We start from the raw sequence: 21,471 nt of genomic DNA on the forward strand, positions 1-21,471 counted from the left end.
GTAATTAAAGACATAATCCTTACACTTGCACTCAGAGATCTGCCTGGCTCTGCCTCCGGAGAGCTGGGATTAAAGGCGTGCGCCACCACCACCCGGCTGATAATTTTTCTTATTGTATATAATTTTACTATGTTAGAGTTATAACCTTTCCTTTTTATTTAGACAAAAAGGGAGGAATGTTGTGGGAGATTTGTTTGTATTGTCATTTTGAGACTGACAATGGAATTAAACCTTGATTCTTTGGGTGGGATCCATGTTCAGCTTGCCAGAATGAACCATAGAGTTTTCTGGAGGACTCAGAGGAAGATAGAGAGACTCAGAGAGGAATAAGGAAGGGCTTGGAAAGATTCTTGGGTTTTTGATCTGAGAGTGTGGAAAGGAGAGCAACTGATCTTTTTCTCAGCTGCCCTGTGGACCTATCGGGTTAATACCCTAATATCTAACCCTGAGTTTTAGTTATAAATTAAATGATAACACAATCCTCCATGACAGCCCTTTGTCTTTTCTGCGCAAAAACCGCATTCTGGTTGTCACAGTTCCGCTAGCAAGAAGCTGAAGTACAGAAGCCGAAACACAAGGTTAGTACATTTAGGGACTTTCCTGGAACTATGGACAAGGTCTCTGATGGAGCAGGTCTTTGTTCCAGCTTTGGCAGGTTTGGGGGCTTTGCTACCTGCTGGGTTTTAAGGTTAGAATGGTGCCTCTAACCTGTACTCGGTTGTGCTTAGGTCTGGGGGTCTGTTAACAGTAGGAATGAGACCTCCTTATAAAAAATGGCTTGATTCTAGAATGGGCCAGAAATACACGGCATGAAGCATCTAATTATACCAGAAAGTAAACAAATGCTAAGTCAACAAAAATGATGAAGCATGGGGGCTGAAGAGATGGCTCTGAGGTTAAGATCGATCACTGGCTGCATTGCAGAGATGGAGGGGTCCCATGGCAGGATGTTCTCCAGGCAGTCCCCTGGTCCCCCACTGCCCCGGCTGGGGCTCCCAGGCCAGGCATAGCTTCTGCAAGCAGCGCCTGGGGCTCCGAGACCATCCAACAGCACTTTGGTGGAGGAGTTGGAGTCATCACTGGGGGCTTGCTTTGCTTCAGGATTGCTTTGTGAGTCAGGATTATGTCATTGGAACTGATCAGGAAGAAATTCGAACTGGTGTTGATCAGTGTATCCAGTCTTTGGACATTGGATGACAGAATGTTTTCCTTACAAAAAAGGTTGCAGTTGTCTGTCCAGAAACCTGATGAATTTATCAAAGAGGATGTCTCAGAACTAAAGAGTAAACTGCAGTGGAAAGATGCACTGGTCCAGAAGCTCTTGACAAAGCTGAGGCATTGGCAGCAGGTGCTGGAGGACATCAATGTGCAGCACGCGCGCGCACGCACACACACACACACACACACACACACACACACACACACACACCTGAAATGCCACAGGGTTCCAATGTTCCTGCACCTCTGAAGCAGACCTGAGAGCACGCTGGGCTGCGTTGCAGCCTTGTGATCCTGCCAGCCACCTTTCCTTCTAGACCTGTTGTATTGGTTGTGAGCCACCATGTGGGTGCTGGGAATTGAACTCAGTCCCTCTGGAAGAGCAGTCAGTGCTCTTAACCTCTGAGCCACCTCTCCAGCCCCTAGACCTATTGTACTGGAAGAACTCTGTGGGATAGTGCCATAGTGTAGTTTGCGTTCTGCCCATTTTTATGATTTCTTTATTATTTATAAGGTAGGATTTAAATAGGATTCTTATTTATAAGGTAGGATTTAAATAGGAAGCCCGGGCTGACCTTGAACCTATGATTCCCCTGCCTCAGCTTCTGTAGTTCTCTTACTTTATAAAACACCTGAAGCTTTGATAAACAAAGTAATGGTTGGTGTTTGTTTTTAATTCTTTAGGGAAGTTTGGACTGTGGGGTGGTCACACACATTTTTGCTTGGCCTTTGCCATTTGTTTTGACAACATTTGTCATTTTGTGCCTTCATCTCTTTGGTTTATTGTAGTTGTGAATTTGGTAAAACCTGAAGAAAAAGATTTTAATAGTTTGAGAAGCCAGGGGATATAGAGTTTGGTGTCAGCCTTAACAACCACCCATGGTAGTATAGGCAAATCTGTAGATTTGCTGTTTCAAAACTTTGAACTACCTCAGGAGGAATCTGACTCAATAATGCCATGCTTCCAGAGGGGCACAGGGTGAGCATATTTTGCATGTGGGTCAAAAGAGGTTAAAATATGCTGCCACTGGCATATTTTATTACAGGAGGATGCTTACCTTAATGTTGGATTTTTATCTGGCATAAGCTGTGTTTTCTGGGTCCTTTTCCATTGTCTTGAAGGCACACACCTCAGGAGCCTGTGCTGAGTGCTCTGGGCTGTGCAGTGATGGTCAGGGTAAGGAATGGAGTCGCAGGAAGGCACAGGGGAGGTCTGAGGGCCAAAGGCTGGCTTGGACTGTCTGAGTTATGCTCGTTATTTATGTTTTTCAGAGCAGAGTCCCTCTCTTTACTCAAAACAAAATATTCTATACCTCTTGAATAGTCAGTGCATCTCCAGCTTGGTTTTGATCTTGTCCATTTTGGTTTCTGGAGCCTTGAATCCCCGGTCACAAGCATTGATGTCCACTCCCTGCCTACTCTGGGGCAGCTATCTGGTCTGTGAAGCTTCTGAATGCCCCTTCACTGCATCCCAGGCATAGCTTTTTTTTTTTTTTTTTTTAAATTTTTCAACTTTAGTTGTTCATATGCATTATGACTTGTGGCTGTCTCTGTGTTACTTGCTCTGCAGTGTGCCTATGAGAATCAGGCATCTTCTCGACTATGCAATATTTTACTGTTTCCATGTGTGTTGTATGATATTTAGCACATGGACCAATGAGAACCATCCTGAGGCCAGTAAGTCCCCTTAATTACATGTTTGTAATCTAGCATTTGGGAGGCAGAGGAAGGAGGATCAGAGTTTAATGCCATCTTCAGCTACATAGTTTTTTTTCAGCTACAAGTTTTGAGGCTGTTGTAGGCTATATGAAATCCTGTTTCACAAGCCCCCACAGGGAGGGGGGCACACCACCTACTTTCTGAAGCACTGACTGCCAGCTTTACATTTTGTGGATTTCTTGGCTAAAACCTAAATAAGATGATTACATTTTGGTTGGTGTTTCAATAATAAAGATGATGGTGGGAAAAAAAAAAGATCACTGACTGCTTTTCCCAGCACACACGTGACAGCTCACAACTGTCTGTATGTAACTCAGGATCTGACACCCTCACACAGACATCCATAGACATACCTGCAGGCAAAACACCAATGCAAATAAAATAAAAATAAATTAATTTTAAAAAATGATGAGGCATGACTTAAAAGAGACATAGGGAGCTGGGTGTTATGGCCCAAGTTTCCAGCACCCAAGAGTTAACAAATAAAGCTAACAAAGTTATGTATTTCTGCTCTTCTCAAAGAGGTAGGACACAACTCCTTAGACACCAGTGTGTAAGTGGTTCCCTTGCAATGGTAAGGTATGAACTGGGGTAAGTCCACAGTAGTAAAACCTCTGCCAGGTGACCAAGGTCTACACCAACCGTGCGAGCTCAGATTGATGTGCACCCTTGATATGGGATGCAAATCAAGGGTGTTTGCAATCTCCTCAAATCTGTACCGTTTAATTGTGACAAAATGTCAAAGCCCTGGGTTGGGGATTTAGCTCAGTGGTAGAGCACTTGCCTAGCAAGCGCAAGGCCCTGGGCTCAGTCCTCAGCTAAAAAAAAAAATAAAAAAATAAAAAATATAAATAAATAAACAAACAAATAAATACAAAGGGAAGTCGGAGCAGAAACCTGGAGGCCCGAACTGAAGCAGAAATCACATAGAAACATCGCTTACTGGATTGCCCCTCCTACGTTGCTTTCTTATACCACACAGGACAGTTGTTTAAATTTCTTAAGGTCTTTTAATAAATATCCTGGAGCCAGATATTGGGGTAAATGCTGGAAGATCAGAGAGACAAAGGAACAGGCCACCACCAGGTCTTACCTCTGGGACTCCTCAGACTGAACAAAACCTCAGCACAAGAGAGCCTGACTGTTTGCTTCTGAGTTCCCAGCCGAAAGAACTCAAAAGACCCTTAGAAATTCCAACAACACAGGACCTCCTGTCGGGGTGGCCTCACTCTTGGTGGGTTGGCTCTGCCACATCAATCATTCATCAAGAAAATGCCCCCACAGACTTCACCACAGACAATCTGAGTCTGTTTCTCAACAGAGGTTCCTCTTCCCAGATGACCTAGTTTGTGTCAGGTTGGCAAGAAACTAACCAGAAAAGGCACCCTACAATTTACCTGTTTTTTTCTAAAAATTATCCAAGTCTTCAAAAATAGCGAGTGGACACTTGGGAGATGGTTTAGACAATACAGTACTAGCCATACAAGCATGAAGTTCCGAGTTTACACATTTAGCACTGACATAAAAAGCCTGATGTGGCAGTTCACTGGCCAACCAGCTCCAGGTTCAGTGAGAGACCCCCGCCTCAAAATACAAGGTAGAAGGCTGGGCATGGTGCCACATGCCTTTAACTGAAACATTCAGGAGACAGAGGCAGGCAGATCTCTGAGTTTGTGCTATCCTGGTCTACCTAGCAAGCTCAAATCCAGCAAAGGCTACATAGTGAGACTCTATCTCAAAAAAAAAAAAAAAAAAAAAGTCGGAGAGGGCCAAGCCTAGTAGCATATGCCTTTGACCCTACCACTTGGTTGGGAGGCAGACACTGGAGGATATCCTTCTCTCTGAGTTCTAAGCCAGCATGGTCTACATAGTAAGTTTCAGGGCAGCAGAACTACATAGTGAGGGCCCTGTCTCAGAAAAGAGAGAGACAGAGAGAGAGTTATCAAGGAAGTCAACTGACATAGATTTCCAGGCTGCACAGAAATGGGAACACATACACTTGTACACACACTTACTCAAGCACGGATACAAACATAGGCACGTATATTCATAAACACAAAACAAAACAACTTCTAAGACACTGGAAGAGGGTCCTTAGAAAACCTTGTCCTGTGGCTGGGCAGTCCTCTGCTCCCTCCCACCCACGTGGACCTTGGTTCTACTGGACCATCATGAGTCAAGGACCCTCAGCTGGGTGCACGATGGCTTCTGCTTCCCCAGGGTGGGCTACAAATTAGCAAAAGGGACTGGGCTACGTCCACTAGGGTTCAAGCGGGGTAGGCCCAAGGCGAGGCTAGTGTGTAAGAATGCGCACGTGAGAGCTCAGAGCTCAGACCACGCAGCGAGGCTGGAGTTGGGGGGCCTGTTTACATAAGCTTTAAACACCTTAGGCTTCTTCCCTGCTCTCAGACCTTTGCTGCGCCCCCTCCCCACCGCCAAAGCCACGGCAACCAGAGGCCGGCGGGAATCCACCCACTGCTCCCAGCTGCCCAGAAACTCGCTCAACCTAGGACCCTCTCGCTGAGCCTCCTAGGGCCACGCCTAGTCCAGAACTCCCTCCCCTCACACACACCCCGTCTCTTTGGGTGGGAGTCCTAGAGCAGCGACTGGGAGGAAGGAGTCTGTAGCAGGAAGAAGAGGCGCTAGGCCATTGAAAAACTGGAAACATCTGGAGCGCGGTAGCTACTCCCCACTCTGGGTCCTGGGCCGAGGACGTAGAGCGCAGCCCATCAAGAAGACTGGTGCCTACAGTGTGGTCCAGTGAGATCCACCCCAGACAGTTAAAAAATAAGCTGGGTGCTGACGGGACAGGAGAACTCAGCCAGAGCCAGGCTGGGCCTAGCCACGACAGACTGAGATATCAGGACTGGGGGACGACGAGCGCCGAGTTTCCTTGACCCTCCGAGTGGTGGAGCGCACTCTGATGCGGTGGACACACCAGACGGCATCACTGAGTCCCCAAGGCAGCGCTCTCGGCTGTGTGAGGGAGCACGTACTCAGAAAGCCCATCAAAGCAAAGGGGAGGGCTTGCCTTTGAAGTGCGCTCCAAAGCGGTTGGGGGAGGGCACTTCCCCTGGGGGCGGGGCGAGGCGGAGGGCAGTGTGGGGACAAAAGCCGCTCGCAGGATCCTGGGGGAGACTTGAGAAAGTCATAAGGACTGAGTGAGGAGCAGAAGCTTCCGAATCACATCTTATTCCCTCCCCTCCCCCGTGTGTTGGGATTTTTACCTTTTTTTCACTACATGTATTTATTTGGGGGATGGGGACACATGTGGACGTCAGAGAACAACTTATTGGAGTCGCTGGCCCAGTTTTTTTGTTTGTTTTATTTTGAGGCAGGATCTCATGTAGCCCAGTGTGACCTCGAACTCCATACTTAGCTGAGGGTGACCTGAACTCCTGATCCTCATTTTCCAAATGCAGGGATTACAGGGGTACACAATCGTGCCCAGTTTATGATGTGTGGGGAATTGGACCCACAGCTTCCTGTGTGCCAGGCAAGCGTTCTACCAACTGAGATGCAGCCTCATCCCTTTGGTTTGGGGTCTTTGAGACAGGTTCAGTCTGTAGACCAAGATGCTCAGGAATTCATGGCCATGGCACTCCTTCGATCTCAGCCATCCAAGTGACAGAATTACAGACGCATGCCATCACATTGGCTTCTGTTCCCTGTTTTCTTTTTTTGAGACAAGGTCTCACTATGTATCCCTGTCTGACCTGGAACCCAGTGTGTAAACTAGGCTGGTCTGGAACTGATAGAGATCTGCCTGCCTCTGCCTCCTGAGTGCTGGAATTAAAGGCGTACACCACCCTGCCCTGCCTCTTGCATTTTCTTACTGTGGCAGTCTCTCCTGTTCCTCGGCCTGCAACCCCCACCCTCCCCCCACACCAGGGCAGGACCTCACTCCTCAGTTTAGCTCTGTGTCCTCAGAGCCTGCGGTCTGACACACAGCACCATGTAGATAAATATTTGTCACGTGGACGAAAAGACAAGCAAAGAAACCTTCACAGAGCAAACAAAAGGGAGCGAGTCTGTCCCAATTTAGAGGAGGAAGCTCTGGCTCAGAGTAGTTTGACTCTTACTTGGGTTTAGCAAAGTTGCCACCTGGATGCATCACTTTTCTCTTGATTTTTCTGGCTCCGCCCTCTTCCCCACCCCATCCAAACTGGGAAGTGAAGGGTTAATTCTTGGACGCCCCTTTATCCTCTCACCTGAAAGGGATGCGGCAGGGTACTTCCGTCCCATTTTCTCTGAGTCCTCCCCGGGTTGGCCTAGCTGGCTCTGGATCCCTCCAAGGACCCCGACCATCTCAGCCTCAGGAGTGGTGCCTGAGTGGTGAGTAGGCGGACTGGGATATAGGCTTACGGCTGTGTGCAGAGTGAAGGGGTTTCGGGCCCTGCTGCTGGGTTGGTGGCTAAAACAAAGTCTCGGGAGAATGAGGGGCTAACTCTGTGCTGTAGACCGCGATGCCAGACAGCAGGATGCATTTGTGACCTTGGGGACATGAGGGAGAGTCCCACCGGTAACGGGTGCCATGCGTCCCCAGGTGGACCGACCAGCACCAGGACGGGGCTGGGGTCTAAAGAAACCGGGTCAACAAAGTTGAGTAAGTTAGACCACTAGAAGTATAAGCGGGGAAAGGGGTTATTTATTTCTTGCAGAGCACCCCATTCTGACCTCAGACCTCTCCAGTGTGGATGGGTCTTATGGTTGCACCAACATACAAATTAGACTGGCCACATTTCTGGTGCTAACTAAGAGCTTTCTCCCCCCCCCACCCCACCATGCCCTACCAGCCCCCTACAGAGGTGCATATTAATAGGGCTTTTGTCCTGGAGACCTGGGGGGAGGGACAGATTTTCTAAGGCCTACTTGCCTGAATTCCATCTCTTGGAAACCCATTGGCCAGGCCTCACCTAGAAATTCCAGCCGCTTTGTGCAGCTAGCTGGGCTATGACTTCAATTTGAAATTCTCTTATTTCTTATCTATGCTGTGATACTCAAGCTAATACTGGCAAAATCTCATAATGCAGGACAGAAATAATGGGTCCAGGGCCCCATTTTCACAGTAGTGAGCTGCACCAGGTGTAGCTGTGAATTCCATCTTTCTTGGTCTCTCTGAACTTGTTAGAGTAAACGCTTGATTTAAAGCGTTTAAAGTGGCTTGGAGCTGGGGGAAAAGAGCGTCAGAGTGCTGCCTGGGTTGATACGTACTCAGTGTGCACTAGCATCAACTGCAGGGTAGCCGGCCAGAGGCACTCCGTTCTCTAGTTGTCGACCTTTTTTTACAGACTTATTTATTTTATGTCTATTGCTTGTATATACATCTGCACCCAGAAGAGGGCATCAGTTCCCATACACAGCTGCAAGCCGCCATGTGGTTGGCTGCTGGGAATTGAACTCATGACCTTCGGAAGAGCAGCCAGTCACAGAGCCATCTCCCCAGCCCCTAGAGATGTTTTTCATATGCTTCTCCAAACAGTGAAATGAAATTCTGTTTCCTGTGTGTGTGTGAGAGAGAGAGAGAGATTAGGGCTTGGTGTGCTAGGCAAGTGCCCTACTTCTAAGATACACCTCCAACCCCCTTCAGTGTTTCATGTGGAGCAAGGCTCTTACTAAATTGCCCAGACCAGCTTTGTACCTCACTCTAGATGGAGTCCACGCAAGCCCAGAACTTAATCCTCCTGCCTAAATGCATGCCTGGCTTGATAACCCGCTCCTTTTCTCTTTTTGTTTGTTTGTTTTCGGAGACCGGGTCATGTATCAAGCTATCCTTGAATTCCCAATGTATCTGAAGATGACCATGAACTCGAGATCTCCTGCCTCCACCCCCCAAATTCTGGGGTTTGGGGTAGGTGTCACCACCCCTGTTATGTGAGTGCTGGGGATTGGACCCAGGGCTTGGTATGTGTTTGCTAGGCTAGCACTATACCGACAGAGCTACATCCCCAGCCCTACCCCCTAGTTTTTGAGTGTTTGTCATAGGCCCTTTCTTCCCTGAACCCTGTGTTTGTTCTTAGGATTTTAAGGTAGTCATTCTTATCGCTGTTTCATCGCACATGTTCGGTCATTGAAGTTAAGTCATTTCAAATGCCAGGCAAAAGCTTACTGAACTAGACCCAGTGCCTCTTGCTCAAGCCAGGCAGATATTGCAATGAAGTGATTGGGGTATGCCAGCTAATGGTGTGTTTTAGGGTTCCAGAACAGAGGCACCAACGTCGGATGAAGCAATTGCAATGGGAAGCGCACCTAGAGAATGGGCTGTAGTGCAGGAAAGAGCCCGACTGGACTGCCTGTGGGGGGAGGGAAGGAACCTGAGGGAGCAGAACCTAGGTCTGGAGCTAGGTCTGGGTCATCATTTCTGCACCATGCTCCTCTTCTTTTCCTCAGCCGGCCTAAAATCAGGGTTTCCTTTGTTCTGTAACAGACCCACACAGTACAGCCCCTCTATAAAGGCAATTTAGAGAACTCTCCACCCTGGACACAATCTATGCAAAATTCAGGGCAGAGGCACTTTGCCTTGAAAGCGTGTTATAATCAATAACGATGAGAACAATAACCACAAGCCTGGCTCCCTGTTTGCCTGAGGCTCTGGTCCCATCCCCCTACTGGGCATTCCCACTGTCGGTTTGTTCTAAGGAACTTAAACCGGTTGATGTGTAGCTCAGTAGTAGAATTATTTGCCTAACATTCCTGAGACTTCTGAGTTCTGGGTTCCATGCCCAGCCCGGAAAGAGAAGCTAAAACCTTCCAAGCAGTACTGAAGATTTAATTGAACTGAATTGATTAAGTCCCTAGTCCTTAGGAAGGAAGGGGGAGCATCTGGACGGGAGGGAAAGGCGGGAGGAGGGGCTTGTGCTTGAGGAAGTAGTGCCCCCTGGTGGTCAGGTATAAACACTTTCCACTGCTAGCTGGAATTGAGTGACTATTCGTTGAGAGGCGGCAGATTAAGGCAGCCAGTGATAGCTCTAATATCACTTAGGTAGGAAGGACAGAATTCAAAGCTAGGTGGTGGTACTCTAGTTACTGCCCAGTCCACAGCTCTGTTGCAGTATGTTCAATAAACTATTTTTCAAAAAGACAAAAAGAGGAAGGGGGTATAAATATTCCATGGAACAATTTCCGCTTACAGGTATTTATTTATTTGTTTGTTTGTTTATTTATCTATTTTTTTTTTGAGCTGAGGATCGAACCCAGGGCCTTGTGCTTGCTGGGCAAGCGCTCTACCACTGAGCTAAATCCCCAACCCCAATTTATTTTTATTTATTTACTGATAGTGAAGAACTCAGATCCCTTTCTGCATTCCTGTGGGGAAGATCTTGTTGAATTGGTTCTCCAAGCTACAGATCTGAAAGGATTGAAATGAAAAACAATTTTTTTTTTTTTTTTTTTGCAAAAGGAAATTTGCTTAATAAGCACTAGAGAGCAGTGGTAAAATATTTAAATTAATGTCCTTTTGGAAAGTCAGAAAGTATTGCTCATGTCTTAGCAGGGTTTCTCTCTCTTTTTTTTTTTTTTTTTTTGAAAAACAATTTTTTTTTTTGAGTTTTGTTTTGTTTTGTTTTTCAAGACAGGGTTTCTCTGTGTAGTTTTGGTGCCTGTCCTGAAACTCACTCTGTAGCCCAAGCTGGCCTGGAACTCAGAGATCCACCTGCCTCTGCCTCCCGAGTGCTGGGATTAAAGGTGTGTGCCACCACCGCCCGGCTAAAAAACACATTTTTAACGATTTATTTGTGTTTACTTTGTATGGATAAATGTTTTGCCTGCATACATGTATGTGCACTGCACACTTGCCTGCTACCCCCAGAGGCCAGAAGAGATCCAAACTCTGGACCATGTGCTTTCATGGCAAGTGCTCTTGCTTACAACTCCCTTCTTCCCTTCTTCACCCCCATTGCTGGGAGACAAAGCCCCAGCCCGGCTAGCCTAAAACTTCCTATGTAGCCAAGCGTGACTATGAACTTCTGGTTTTCCTGCCTTGCTATGCCCTATTTATGCAGTGCTGGCTGGGGACTGAACCCAGAGGGCTGTGTGTGCTAGGCAAGGGCTCTACCAACTGAATTAAGCTCCCAGCCCTCAGAAAGACCTGCTTTTTCTGCCCTTGCGTGGTTGCTCTGTCCTACCGCTGTGGGGCATCACTCACGACAGTGGGAAAAGGGACTCCTCGGAAAGTCACATTCGATTTTTTACAGTTTTTTGCAATTTATTGTGTGGGGTGTTTGCCTGCACATTTGACTGTGTGCTACATGTGTGCAGTGCCCTTGGGCCAGAAGAGGGTGGCAGACCTCCTTGGAAACAGTTACACAGATGACTGGGAAGTGGACCTGGGTCCTCTGGAAGAGCAGTCAGTGTGTTCTTAACTGCTGAGACATCTTTCTAGCCCCACATTCTTTTTTATTTTTATTTATTTATTTATTCCTGAGCTGGAGCCTTTCTATTTAGTCCTGGATGTCCTGGAACTCTGTGTAGACCAGGTTGGCCTTGATCTCATAGAGATTTCTCCTACACCTACCGCCAGAGTGCTAAGATTAAGGAGGCGAGCCGTCACGCCTGGCCCATATTCGTACTTTTTAAGCCTGTAACTCAGGTAGGGATTAGCTTCCCTGCAATGTATCTTGTTTTTGTGTTCCCCTCCCCCTCTTCCTCCCCCCCTTTTTTTTTGTGATAAGGCTGACCTGGAACTCCTGATCCTCTTGTTTCCATAGCCTGGAAAACAGGCGCCCGGATTCCTGCGGCAGATCTTAACTCAGGGTCTTCCGGTCCACAGGTGTGGAAGGAGCTGAAGAAGGGACTTCAGAGCGCTCCGGTTTCACAGGTGTAAAAGATGCTGGCCGAACCGGTCCCAGATGCTCCGGAACAAGACCAGTTCGGAGCCGTGAAGCTGGAGGAGGAGGACTTGCCCGTCGAGGGGGACCCCATGCGGGCAGAGGCCAGGCCTCGGCCTGAGGTGGCCCACCAGCTCTTTAGATGCTTCCAGTACCAGGAAGATATGGGGCCGCGTGCATCCCTGGGCCGGCTCCGGGAACTCTGCAATCACTGGCTGCGGCCGGCGCTGCACACCAAGAAGCAGATTCTAGAGCTGCTGGTACTGGAGCAGTTCCTGAGCGTCCTGCCCCCGCACGTGCTGAGCCGACTGCAGGGCCAGCCACTCAGGGATGGAGAGGAGGTGGTACAGCTGCTGGAGGGTGTGCCCAGAGACTCCAGCCACGTGGGGCCATTGGTGAGACCAGCCAGACCATGAGCTGTAGGGTGGGGGTGAGGGGACAGAAACTGGTTACCTCAAGAAGAAGGCTCTCCGAATTCCACTTGCTTCCTTCCATCTGTGACTAGAATCCTGGAGCTCATAGGGTGCATCACAACAAAGGCAGTGAACAGAGAGCTAGAAATTTATTTCTTTCGTGGCACTTTCTGCAGAGAGCTGGTGTTTAGAAGGTAGCAGATTCATATCTCAAACAAAACAGAAAAATTGCCTTCTATCTCACCTCCGGGCAGCAAGAAAGGGGTGGGGTTGCCAGTAGGTGACCAATAGTTCAGACTTGGTGTCATCCCTGTGGTCACATATCATTTCTTTCTTTTTTTGAGAGCGCATCTCTCAATGTAGCCCTGGCTGTCCTGGAGCTCTAGCTGTGGAGACCATTCTGGCTTTGAACACACAAAGACCAGCTTGCCTCTACCTTTCAAGTGCTGGGATTAGTCATTCTCTACCACACCCAGCCTCTGGCCACATTTCCGGTGCTTGTCATGTCTGAGCCTCTCTTGTTATGACCCCTGCACTCTTTCCTTGGTGTCTGGGGCTGACCACTTCTTAAAACACTGCTGGCAGCCCTGTATTCCAGAAGTGTCTGGGCCATCATGGGGGTTAACTTGGAGCAAACCATTAAAAGCCTGTGAATGTTAAGCTATTAATGGCATGTACATGTAGACTCCTTTCTACAGTATGAGGTACAAGTGTGTTCTTATGAAGTAGAATATAAAAGCGCCCCTTCTATTCTCTGTCCTCTTTCACGACACCAGCTCACTCTCACCCTCTTAGCTGTGTGGCCCTCTGTCCTGTTCTGGTAGAATCAGTAGACTCATGGTACCTGTCTGCCTCCTAAGACAGATATTTTCAACAGGATTTTAGCTTCAGTGCTGGTAAGAGTGCCCCTGCAGACATCATCTCGGAGGGACAGCACATCCCTTCCCAGGCCTCCAACCACAGCCCCAAAAGGGAGCTGCCCTCGGAGGAGACTCCAGCCCTGCATCCATTGAATGAATTACCCCCATCTCAGCCAGTGCCCACTAAGCCTGCTGAACCTGAGGAGTGGAAACTTGCCCCAAGTTCAAACTGGCCAGTGAGCCCAGAGCCCCAGAGGATGCTCCAGGACCCACAAGAAAGCTGTGAGGAGCTGGTGTCCTGGGAAGCAGACTGGATGTGTGGGTGGGGGCTGGATGTCAGGGAGGAGTGTGGTGGGAGAACGAAGGAGTAGCTTCATAGTTTCGAAGATGGGTGGTCATGTCTTTAAAGCTGGCAACACTTCTAACAGCAATGTCTTCCTCCTGATGCTGCCAGACCCCTCCCAGGGCCCCTCATGGCTTGAGGAGAATTCCAGAGACCAAGAGCTGGTGGCTGTGTTGGTAAGCTGAACCGATCCCTATCACAGGTCTTTCTGAGGCCCCAGAATGTTCGACTTTTAGCAGTCCATGTTTCCTTCTATTTAACCCCAGAAAGTGCCTCTGTTTCATGAAGGCCACAGAGCCCATTCTTCACTCAGAAGGGTCTCGGCTCTCTTTACAGGAGTCCCTTACCTTTGAGGATACCTCAGAGAAGAAAGCTTGGCCTGCAAACCCTCTTGGTAAGCTCCTCCCCAATCATGGCCACTGAATGCTCTTTGCTCATGGTTCCAGACACCATCTGACTTTCTAACCTTTTGATGGGTTGATGCTGACCAAGTCTTCTGTTTGTTCATCTGTTTGTTTAGTGGTGTCCATAACTAAATCCAGGACCTTCCCTCCCCTTTCTGACAGCTTCTGCTCCTTGTGTCTGGTGGTTGTTGTTGTTTTGGTTTTGTTTGTTTTGTTTTTTGAGACAGGATTTCTCTGTGTAGCCCTACCTATCCCGGAACTCTATAGACCAGGCTGGCCTCGAACTCACAGAAATTCTCCTGCCTCTGCCTCCTGAGTGTGGGAATTAAAGGCGTGCACCACCACTGTGTGGTGAGCAAAGACCTTTTTTTTTTTTAAGAAACATACATATTTATTTGTAACAAAGGAGTTTGTGTACAGTGTTGAAAATCTACAACTCCTGAAAAAAGACATTGTTATTTGTCCTCAGACTGACCATCATCAGGTTCTGATGATGCTTAGTAGCTCTTTCAGAAAGATCCTATTGATAACTGTGCACCACCACCTTCTCCTTCCTCCTCCTCCTCCTCCTCCTCTTCTTCCCTTTTCTTCTTGGTTGTTCTTGTTTTGTGAAGCAGGTAACCCTCTCTCTATGTAACCCTGGCTGTTCTGGAACTGTTTATGTAGACCAAACTAGCAGGGAACTCAAACATCTGCCTGCCTCTGCTTCCTAAGTTGCTGGAATTAAAGGCGTGTACCACCATTTCCAGCCCTCTGTGTTTGCTTCTTCCCAGGATTTAGGAGCAGAATGGCTGACAAGGAGGATCTTAAAGTTGAAGAACCTAAAGAGAATATTTGGCCTGTCGCCGTTTTATCAGAGGACCCTGGAGTCACAGCAGAGCCTCCTTCCCAGACACTAGGGCAAGAGGCAAATGGTGCTGGTGGAGGAGGGACCCCTGCTGACAGCAGTGAGGTTGTGGACAGCACAGTAGCTGCAGGTGTCCCAGAGTCGGAGCCAGAGTCGCAGTTTATATGCACAGAGTGTGGAGTGAACTTCCCTCAGCTGTCCAGCCTGCAGGCACATCAGCTACAGTGGCACTCCCGCTCTCGATCTCAGCCACTCTCTCGTTCCTTCCGGTGTCTGTGGTGCGGGAAGAGTTTTGGGCGCAGCTCCATCCTCAAGCTACACGTGCGGATACACACAGATGAGCGGCCACACGCCTGTCACCTCTGCAGCCACCGCTTCCGCCAGAGCTCACATCTGGCGAAGCACTTGCTCACGCATTCCTCTGAGCCTGCCTTCCGATGTGCTGAGTGTGACCAGGGCTTCCAGCGTCGCTCCAGCCTCATGAAGCACCTGCTGGCACATGCCCAGGACCAAAATCCCACGCCAGACCCAGAAGGCAAAACGAAAGTGCCAGAGAAGGCTGTTGTCCTCTGTCCCCAATGTGGGCAGACCTTCCAACGGCGCTCCAGTTTAAAGCGTCACCTGCGCATCCATGCAAGAGGCAAGGACTGTCAGTCCGCGGAAGACCCTGGCAGCCTTAGCTCTCGCCAGGAGAGCAAGCCCTATGTGTGCGGTGACTGTGGCAAGGCCTTCCGACGAAGTGAGCACCTAATGGCCCACAAGCAAGTCCATACCGGCGAACGGCCCTTTTCCTGCCAGGACTGTGGCCGCTGCTTCACCCAAAGTTCCCAGCTGATCAGCCACCAGCAGGTGCACACAGGTGAGAAGCCTCATGCCTGTCCCCAGTGCAGCAAACGCTTTGTGAGACGCGCCGGTCTTGCTCGCCATCTGTTGACCCACGGCGGCCTCCGGCCTTACCACTGTGCCCAATGTGGCAAAAGCTTCAGCCAAATGCAAGACCTGACTCGCCACCTGCTCAACCACACAGGAGAGAAGCCCTGCCGATGCAGTGAGTGCGGAGAGGGGTTCAGCCAGAGTGCCCACTTGGCACGCCACCAGCGCATCCACACGGGGGAGAAGCCTCACGCCTGTGACACCTGTGGTCACCGCTTCCGCAACAGCTCCAACTTGGCCCGCCACCGCCGCAGTCACACAGGCGAACGGCCCTACAGCTGCCCGACCTGCGGCCGCAGTTTCCGGCGCAATGCGCACCTGCAGCGCCATCTGGTCACACACACCGCCTCCAGGCAAGAGATGGAAGACCCCCAGGAGTGCCCCGAGTGTGGCAAGAGCTTCAGTCGCAGCTGCAACCTGCTGCGCCATCTGCTGGTTCACACGGGCGCGAGGCCTTACTCGTGTGTGCTGTGCGGTCGGGGTTTCAGCCGCAATTCACATCTGCTGCGCCACCTGAGAACCCACGCCCGGGAGACGCTGTATTAGCTTCCCCCATGTTCCAGCAGCCTGTCCTGTATGCACGTCCCTGCATGAATAAGATTCCCTGTGTTGTCCCCTTCACACATACCTGCTCTTGGTTCTTCCACGTTTGGCGTCCCCACCATTGACCTCTCTTCCCTGACCCCAGGAATGAGTATTCAGATGCTTTAAGTAAAGCTACCTTTCTAAAATTGGTCTTTCTGGGTGTTTTGTTTTGTTTTGTTTTTTCTTTTTCGGGGCAGGGTCTCGGGTAGCTGAGGGTGACCTTGAACTTCTGGTCTAAATGCCTTCACCTGGGTGTTTGGATTATAGATATATGCCACGTGTATGGTTTGTGCAGTGTTGGGCATCATACCTAGAACCTTCAAGGCAAACACCCAACCAAATGAACTGCTTCCCCTTTGCTGAAGATCCAACCCAAGTTAGACAAGGGTTGTAGTGCTGAGCAAAGCCATCAGTCACCCCCTGTGACACGGTTCCATCTCTGCCCTTCATGACTGCAGAAGGTCCTCTAGCAGGCTGAAAAGGTGAGGCTGGCCAGCAGTGATGGCAGCTGAGGGAGAAGGTTGAGCACAGTCACTCAGCTTTTCTCAGGCCTCCGTGAAATCAGCCTTACCCAGCCACAAGCCTCTGGCTCTTGGGACTCACTAAGACAGTCTAGGATTAAATTGGGGTGCACTAGGAAACTTGGATGTGGAGCCTTTGTGACTTTCCCACACTGAACAATGACAGCAATTGAACAAAACCTGGTAGTGAGGCAAATCGGCTATCTGTTGAGACCAGCTAACCACCCATAATCCTCTAATCCTATGCTGGTTTGGACATTGGCCCAATACCCAGGTGCCACACATCAGGAAGTCTCAGCTGCCTCCTTTCCTGTAAGTCAGGTGACTTGTAGTAAAAGCAATATAAGAAAGAGGAAGTATGGCTCTAGAACTTATCACATGCTTTTCAAGGAAAATGCTGTATAGTTTTGTTTTTTTTTTACAGGGGACTTCATAGCAGGAACTTAGCTCCACCCAGGGCTCTGCACCAAGAGCTGACCATTAGTAATGACGGAAGTACAAACAGTGTGTGTGTGTGTGTGTGTGTGTGTGTGTGTGTGTGTTTTGTGTACATGGGCACTTGTGCGCACATGTTGCTGGGTGTCAAACCTAGAGACCCTACATGCTGGATCTGTGCTTCACCAATGAGATGCCCCTCAACCCTGAAGGGAATCTTAGGCCCAGTCAGCAACAATCTCTAAACTCTGGACAAGGTACCAGCCAGGGAAGGTTGGGAAGGTTAGGTTATAGAAATTTACCTGGTTGTCATAGAATACTTTCATTTCATTAAAGGTCCTGGAGAAGGAAACTTTGAACAGAAAGTATTACTCAGCTAAGAGGCTGGGAGTGAGCACCCACAGGGTTAGGCTTTATCTATTAAGATAAATGTGTGCCAGGCATTATGTTGGGTTGTGGGAACAGAGCTTGAGATGCATTCTTCCAAGGGACAGAGGGGTGACTAATTACACCTGAGGGAGAGGCTAGGTGACAAGTTCAATGTATATATGAGTACAGAGTCCAAGTCCAGCCTGAGACACTTAAACGACCTCATCTCAAATGTGAAATGAGGATGGGAAAAGCACCTGTCTAGCAGGCATAAGGCCCTGACTCAGTTCTCAGAACTGTCCAGAAACTAATCAAACAAATCCTGCAGGAACAAAAAAGCAGTTCATGCATGCAATCCCCACACCAGGGATGCAGGAGGATCCTGAGTGTGAGGCCAGCCTGCACTGCATAACACGACCCTGTGTAAAGTCTGGCATAGTAGCCCAGGTCTGTAATCCTAGCACTCGGGAGGCAGAGGAAGGGTTCAAGACCAGCCTGGTCTACACAGAGATTTCAAGACAGCCAGGGCTATATAGAAAAACTCTGCCTCAAAAAAACAAAGTTGAATTAAATTTAAGTAAAAGACTCGCTGGGCAGTGGTGGTGTATGTCCTTAATCCCAGCACTCAGGAGGCAGAACCAGGCAGATCTCTGTAAATTCAAGGCCAGCCTAGTCTACAGAGTGAGTTCCAGGACAGGCTCTAAAACTACACAGAGAAACCCTGTCTTAAAAAAAAAAAAAAGACTGCCTAAAAAAAAATGCCAAGGGTACCTGGAGAGAGCTCAGTAGTTAAGAGCACTAGTTGCTCTTTCAGAGAACCCAGGTTCAAATCCTAGCACCCACCCGGTGCTAACAACTGTCTCTAATTCTAGTACCAGGGAATAGAAGGCATCTTCTGGCCTCCAAGAGCACTGCATGCATGAAGTGCACAGACATACATGTAGGCAAAAAAGCAGACATATAAAAAATAAAATAAATATTAAAAAACAATAGAGGCCAGGTAGGTCACACACACACAGCACTCTGAGAGTGGAGGTAGGGGATCAGGAGTTCAGGGCCTGTCTCTGCTACACAGGGAGTTTGAGGCCAATTTGGTTCCTCTCTTTAAGAACAACCACCGGGTTGGGGATTTAGCTCAGTGGTAGAGTGCTCGCCTAGCAAGCACAAGGCCCTGGGTTTGATCCTCAGCTCAAAAAAACAGAGAACACCCACAAGAGGTTGGGGATTTAGCTCAGTGGGAGAGCGCTTGCCTAGCAAGCACAAGGCCCTGGGTTCAATCCTCAGCTCCAAGAAAAACAAACAAACAAACAAAAAAGCCAACAACAAAATAAAAGATTAGGAGACAGGCCTGTTAGGCAGAGGCCAGGAAGGAGGTGCTTGGCCCAGCAGCCAGTGTTGGGGTTGGGTTTTTTGTTGTTTTTTCCTTGAGTTTAGATTTCATCAACTTGTTACATTTACACAATGAAATAGTTCAGAAGGGGCGGCTCAATGTGACTTCATTTCAACAGAGGTCTCTGCGGACATGCTCCCAGGAATGTCACCTCCAAATGAGGAATGATCCTTGCTGGCTACAACTGCTTTTGTACCTTTATTTAGTTATGTACTTTGAGACTCTCTGCATATCCCTGGCTGTACTGGAACTCACTTTGTAGACCAGGTTAGCCTTGAACTCAGGAGATCCTCCTGCCTCTGCTTCCTGAGTGCCAGGATTAAAGGTTCGCACCACCACCCTTAGCTGCTTTATGCCCTTATATTTGGGGGAAGAACCTTGCCTCCAGCTTTCACACTAACTAATGCATCTCTCCACACTCTCCCTAGAGCCTGAACCCACAGACACTGCTGGTGCTCACACTTCCCCTTGAGAATTTTCTGGAAGCATGCTGTCATTTTCTATTGCAGTTTTAGCTACACTGCTCTCGACCAATACTCTGACGAACACTGGAAAGTAGTCTCTAGGTGCTTGGCTTGCTGTGACTGTGGCTGCTGCCCTGGATCCCTGTTCTTTTATCATCATTGTAAGGAGAGGAAATCTTCACTTTAGGAAGCTATGGTGAGCCTTTCAGGAAGGGATGATTTCTTCTCGACCAATAAAGTTACTAGTATACCCTGTGAACCTGACATTGTCCTCTACAAGCTGAGAGAAGCCAGGAACAGCCCTGTCCATCTGGACACTCACAGGAACCTGTATGATCCACAACCTCAATTTCAGACTGTGCCTGCCAGGGCTTCACAGGCTGAATACCAGTTAATAGTCTGGTATTAGATTAGTCCACTAGCCTGGGGGAACCATACAGAAAGCCATATAATGCCTGAGCAGGCAGATATGGGAGAATCTTGGGTCCAAGACTAGGGCATGAAGAAGACCTGGTCACATGAGGCCAATCAGTGGAATTGGTGGAGGACTGCCCAGCTCTCAGAAGGAGCCTCAGAATTCAGGCCATGGCAGAGAGGGGGGACAGGAGAACTTGCTCAGCTGAGTAGAGAGTCCAGGTTGCTTTCAGTCCTCCTGAGGGCCATTCCGTCCCCTGGTGGAATAACATTGCTGTGACTACAGATCCCACTTCTGTGGGTTTGAATGTGATTGGCCCCCATAAGCTCATAGAGAGTGGCAGTATTAGGTTAGGAAGTACGGCTTTATTAGAGTAGGTATGGCCTTGTTGGAGGAAGTGTGTCACTGTGGGGGTGGGCTTTGAGGGCTCTTTTGTCCAAGTTTCCCTCAGTGTGACATTCAGATCACTTCCTGTTGCCTGCAAGATTTAAATGTTTTTCTTCATAAGAGTAGCTGTGGTCATGGTGTCCCTTCACAGCAATAGAAACTGTAACTAAGCCTCCCGGACCCGTAGCCCCAAAGGCCCAGTACAGTGCCTGATAGGTTATGCCTCCTTCCATCCAGGAGCTGCAGCAAGAGCTTGTCAGGGTTCTAGAAGGGTGCAGTGCCCTGCACACCTTGGTCAGGCTTCCCCTCTGACCCACACACCTGGCTGTGGTCCTTACCCAAACCTGCAGATCCCACCTGATCCTCCAAGTCAGGACTTTTCTTGTTTCTTTTCAGTTTGGGGTCAGCCCAGGATATGGCCCTCACTAAGGAATCAGTCTGTTGTGAGCAACTTCCCTATTTAAGCCCTTTGCTCTGATGAGGGGTGAGCAGCCCTGCCCTGACTCTTCTTTCCTGACACCTATGGTCTGCTTCTCTTTCACTTTCTCTTCCACTGCCCTCCTCTGAAAGAGGCTCTCACCCAGGGAAACTCCACCCTTCCTTCACCCTGGGATCAGAACAACTAGGACCTTCCTTCTAGGCAGGCATACATCCGCTAGCCTTTGAGCTGGGAAGACAAGAAGAGGAAGGGACAATCTTGGTGGACTTCAGAACCCGGGGACAAGGTCAGTAGCAGATACCCTGCTAGAGGGAGCTGGGGCTGTGGGACAGTGCCCAGGAGGTTATCTAATGCATTTTTTTTCACTGCTCACTCTTCTGGACAGGCTTCGGCCCTGAACCTTGACACACTATGGGCATCTTGAAGGTGAGTGAGAGAAGGTAGCGGGCTTGGTCCTGGAAGCTGTCTCCATCATTCTCCTTGAGTCTTGGATGAGGAGGCATTTCTGGGAGCCAAGATTATGGGCAGAACTCACTTTTTAGTCAGGAGACAAATGCAGTCTCTCCAATGTCCCTGGTCACCTAGATGACTGTCCTGTCCTAACTGCTGGAGACCAGGTTTGAGAGCAGTTCAGGTCCCAGAAAGGATATGTGGAGTGGGCTGGAGGGAGAAGAGGAGATTGACAGGATCTGAGGGAGAATCGGGATAGCTGCCTTCGAGCTTATTGAAAACAAAGAGCACACCTTTATACTCTGTAGTCACACATAGGATTAAACCAGAGAAAGGGGCATGTGAGCTGCAGTGTGGCTTGAGACCAGGGATTGAGAAAGCTAGCATTGACCTTGACAAGTTACTAGGCACCAGTCCTATGTCAATGGAAGGACCTCCAGTTCCTCTTACCATG

General features: G+C 48.9%; 1 protein-coding gene across 2 annotated transcripts; it reads left to right on the forward strand.

Annotated features, from left to right (window-relative positions):
- Positions 1–358: 358 nt before the first annotated feature.
- On the forward strand, positions 359–16,238 carry Zscan10 (zinc finger and SCAN domain containing 10). Of its 2 annotated transcripts, XM_036197289.1 has the most exons (6): positions 359–578; positions 11,705–12,157; positions 13,053–13,317; positions 13,490–13,554; positions 13,715–13,772; positions 14,556–16,238. In XM_036197289.1, exons 2-6 carry the CDS (start codon positions 11,762–11,764, stop codon positions 16,106–16,108), a joined length of 2,337 nt encoding a protein of 778 aa, XP_036053182.1. In that variant the 5' UTR covers positions 359–578; positions 11,705–11,761; the 3' UTR covers positions 16,109–16,238. The 2 variants fall into 2 exon arrangements, with proteins under 2 accessions (XP_036053182.1, XP_036053181.1); XM_036197288.1 differs by lacking the exons at positions 359–578; positions 13,053–13,317 and having other exon boundaries at positions 11,843–12,157.
- Positions 16,239–21,471: the final 5,233 nt, after the last annotated feature.

The sequence above is a fragment of the Onychomys torridus genome, chromosome 8 (genome assembly GCF_903995425.1).
Source record: "Onychomys torridus chromosome 8, mOncTor1.1, whole genome shotgun sequence".
NCBI classification, from domain to species: domain Eukaryota; kingdom Metazoa; phylum Chordata; class Mammalia; order Rodentia; family Cricetidae; genus Onychomys; species Onychomys torridus.

What these genes read in the sequence shown, in the direction of transcription:
- Zscan10 (XM_036197289.1), top strand. Translation starts at nt 11,762, where the DNA reads ATGCTGGCCGAACCGGTCCCAGATGCTCCGGAACAAGACCAGTTCGGA. An exon ending in CCAGGACCCACAAGAAAGCT is followed by an intron (nt 13,318 to 13,489) that starts GTGAGGAGCTGG and finishes TGATGCTGCCAG; the next exon opens with ACCCCTCCCAGGGCCCCTCA. An exon ending in TTGGCCTGCAAACCCTCTTG is followed by an intron (nt 13,773 to 14,555) that starts GTAAGCTCCTCC and finishes GCTTCTTCCCAG; the next exon opens with GATTTAGGAGCAGAATGGCT.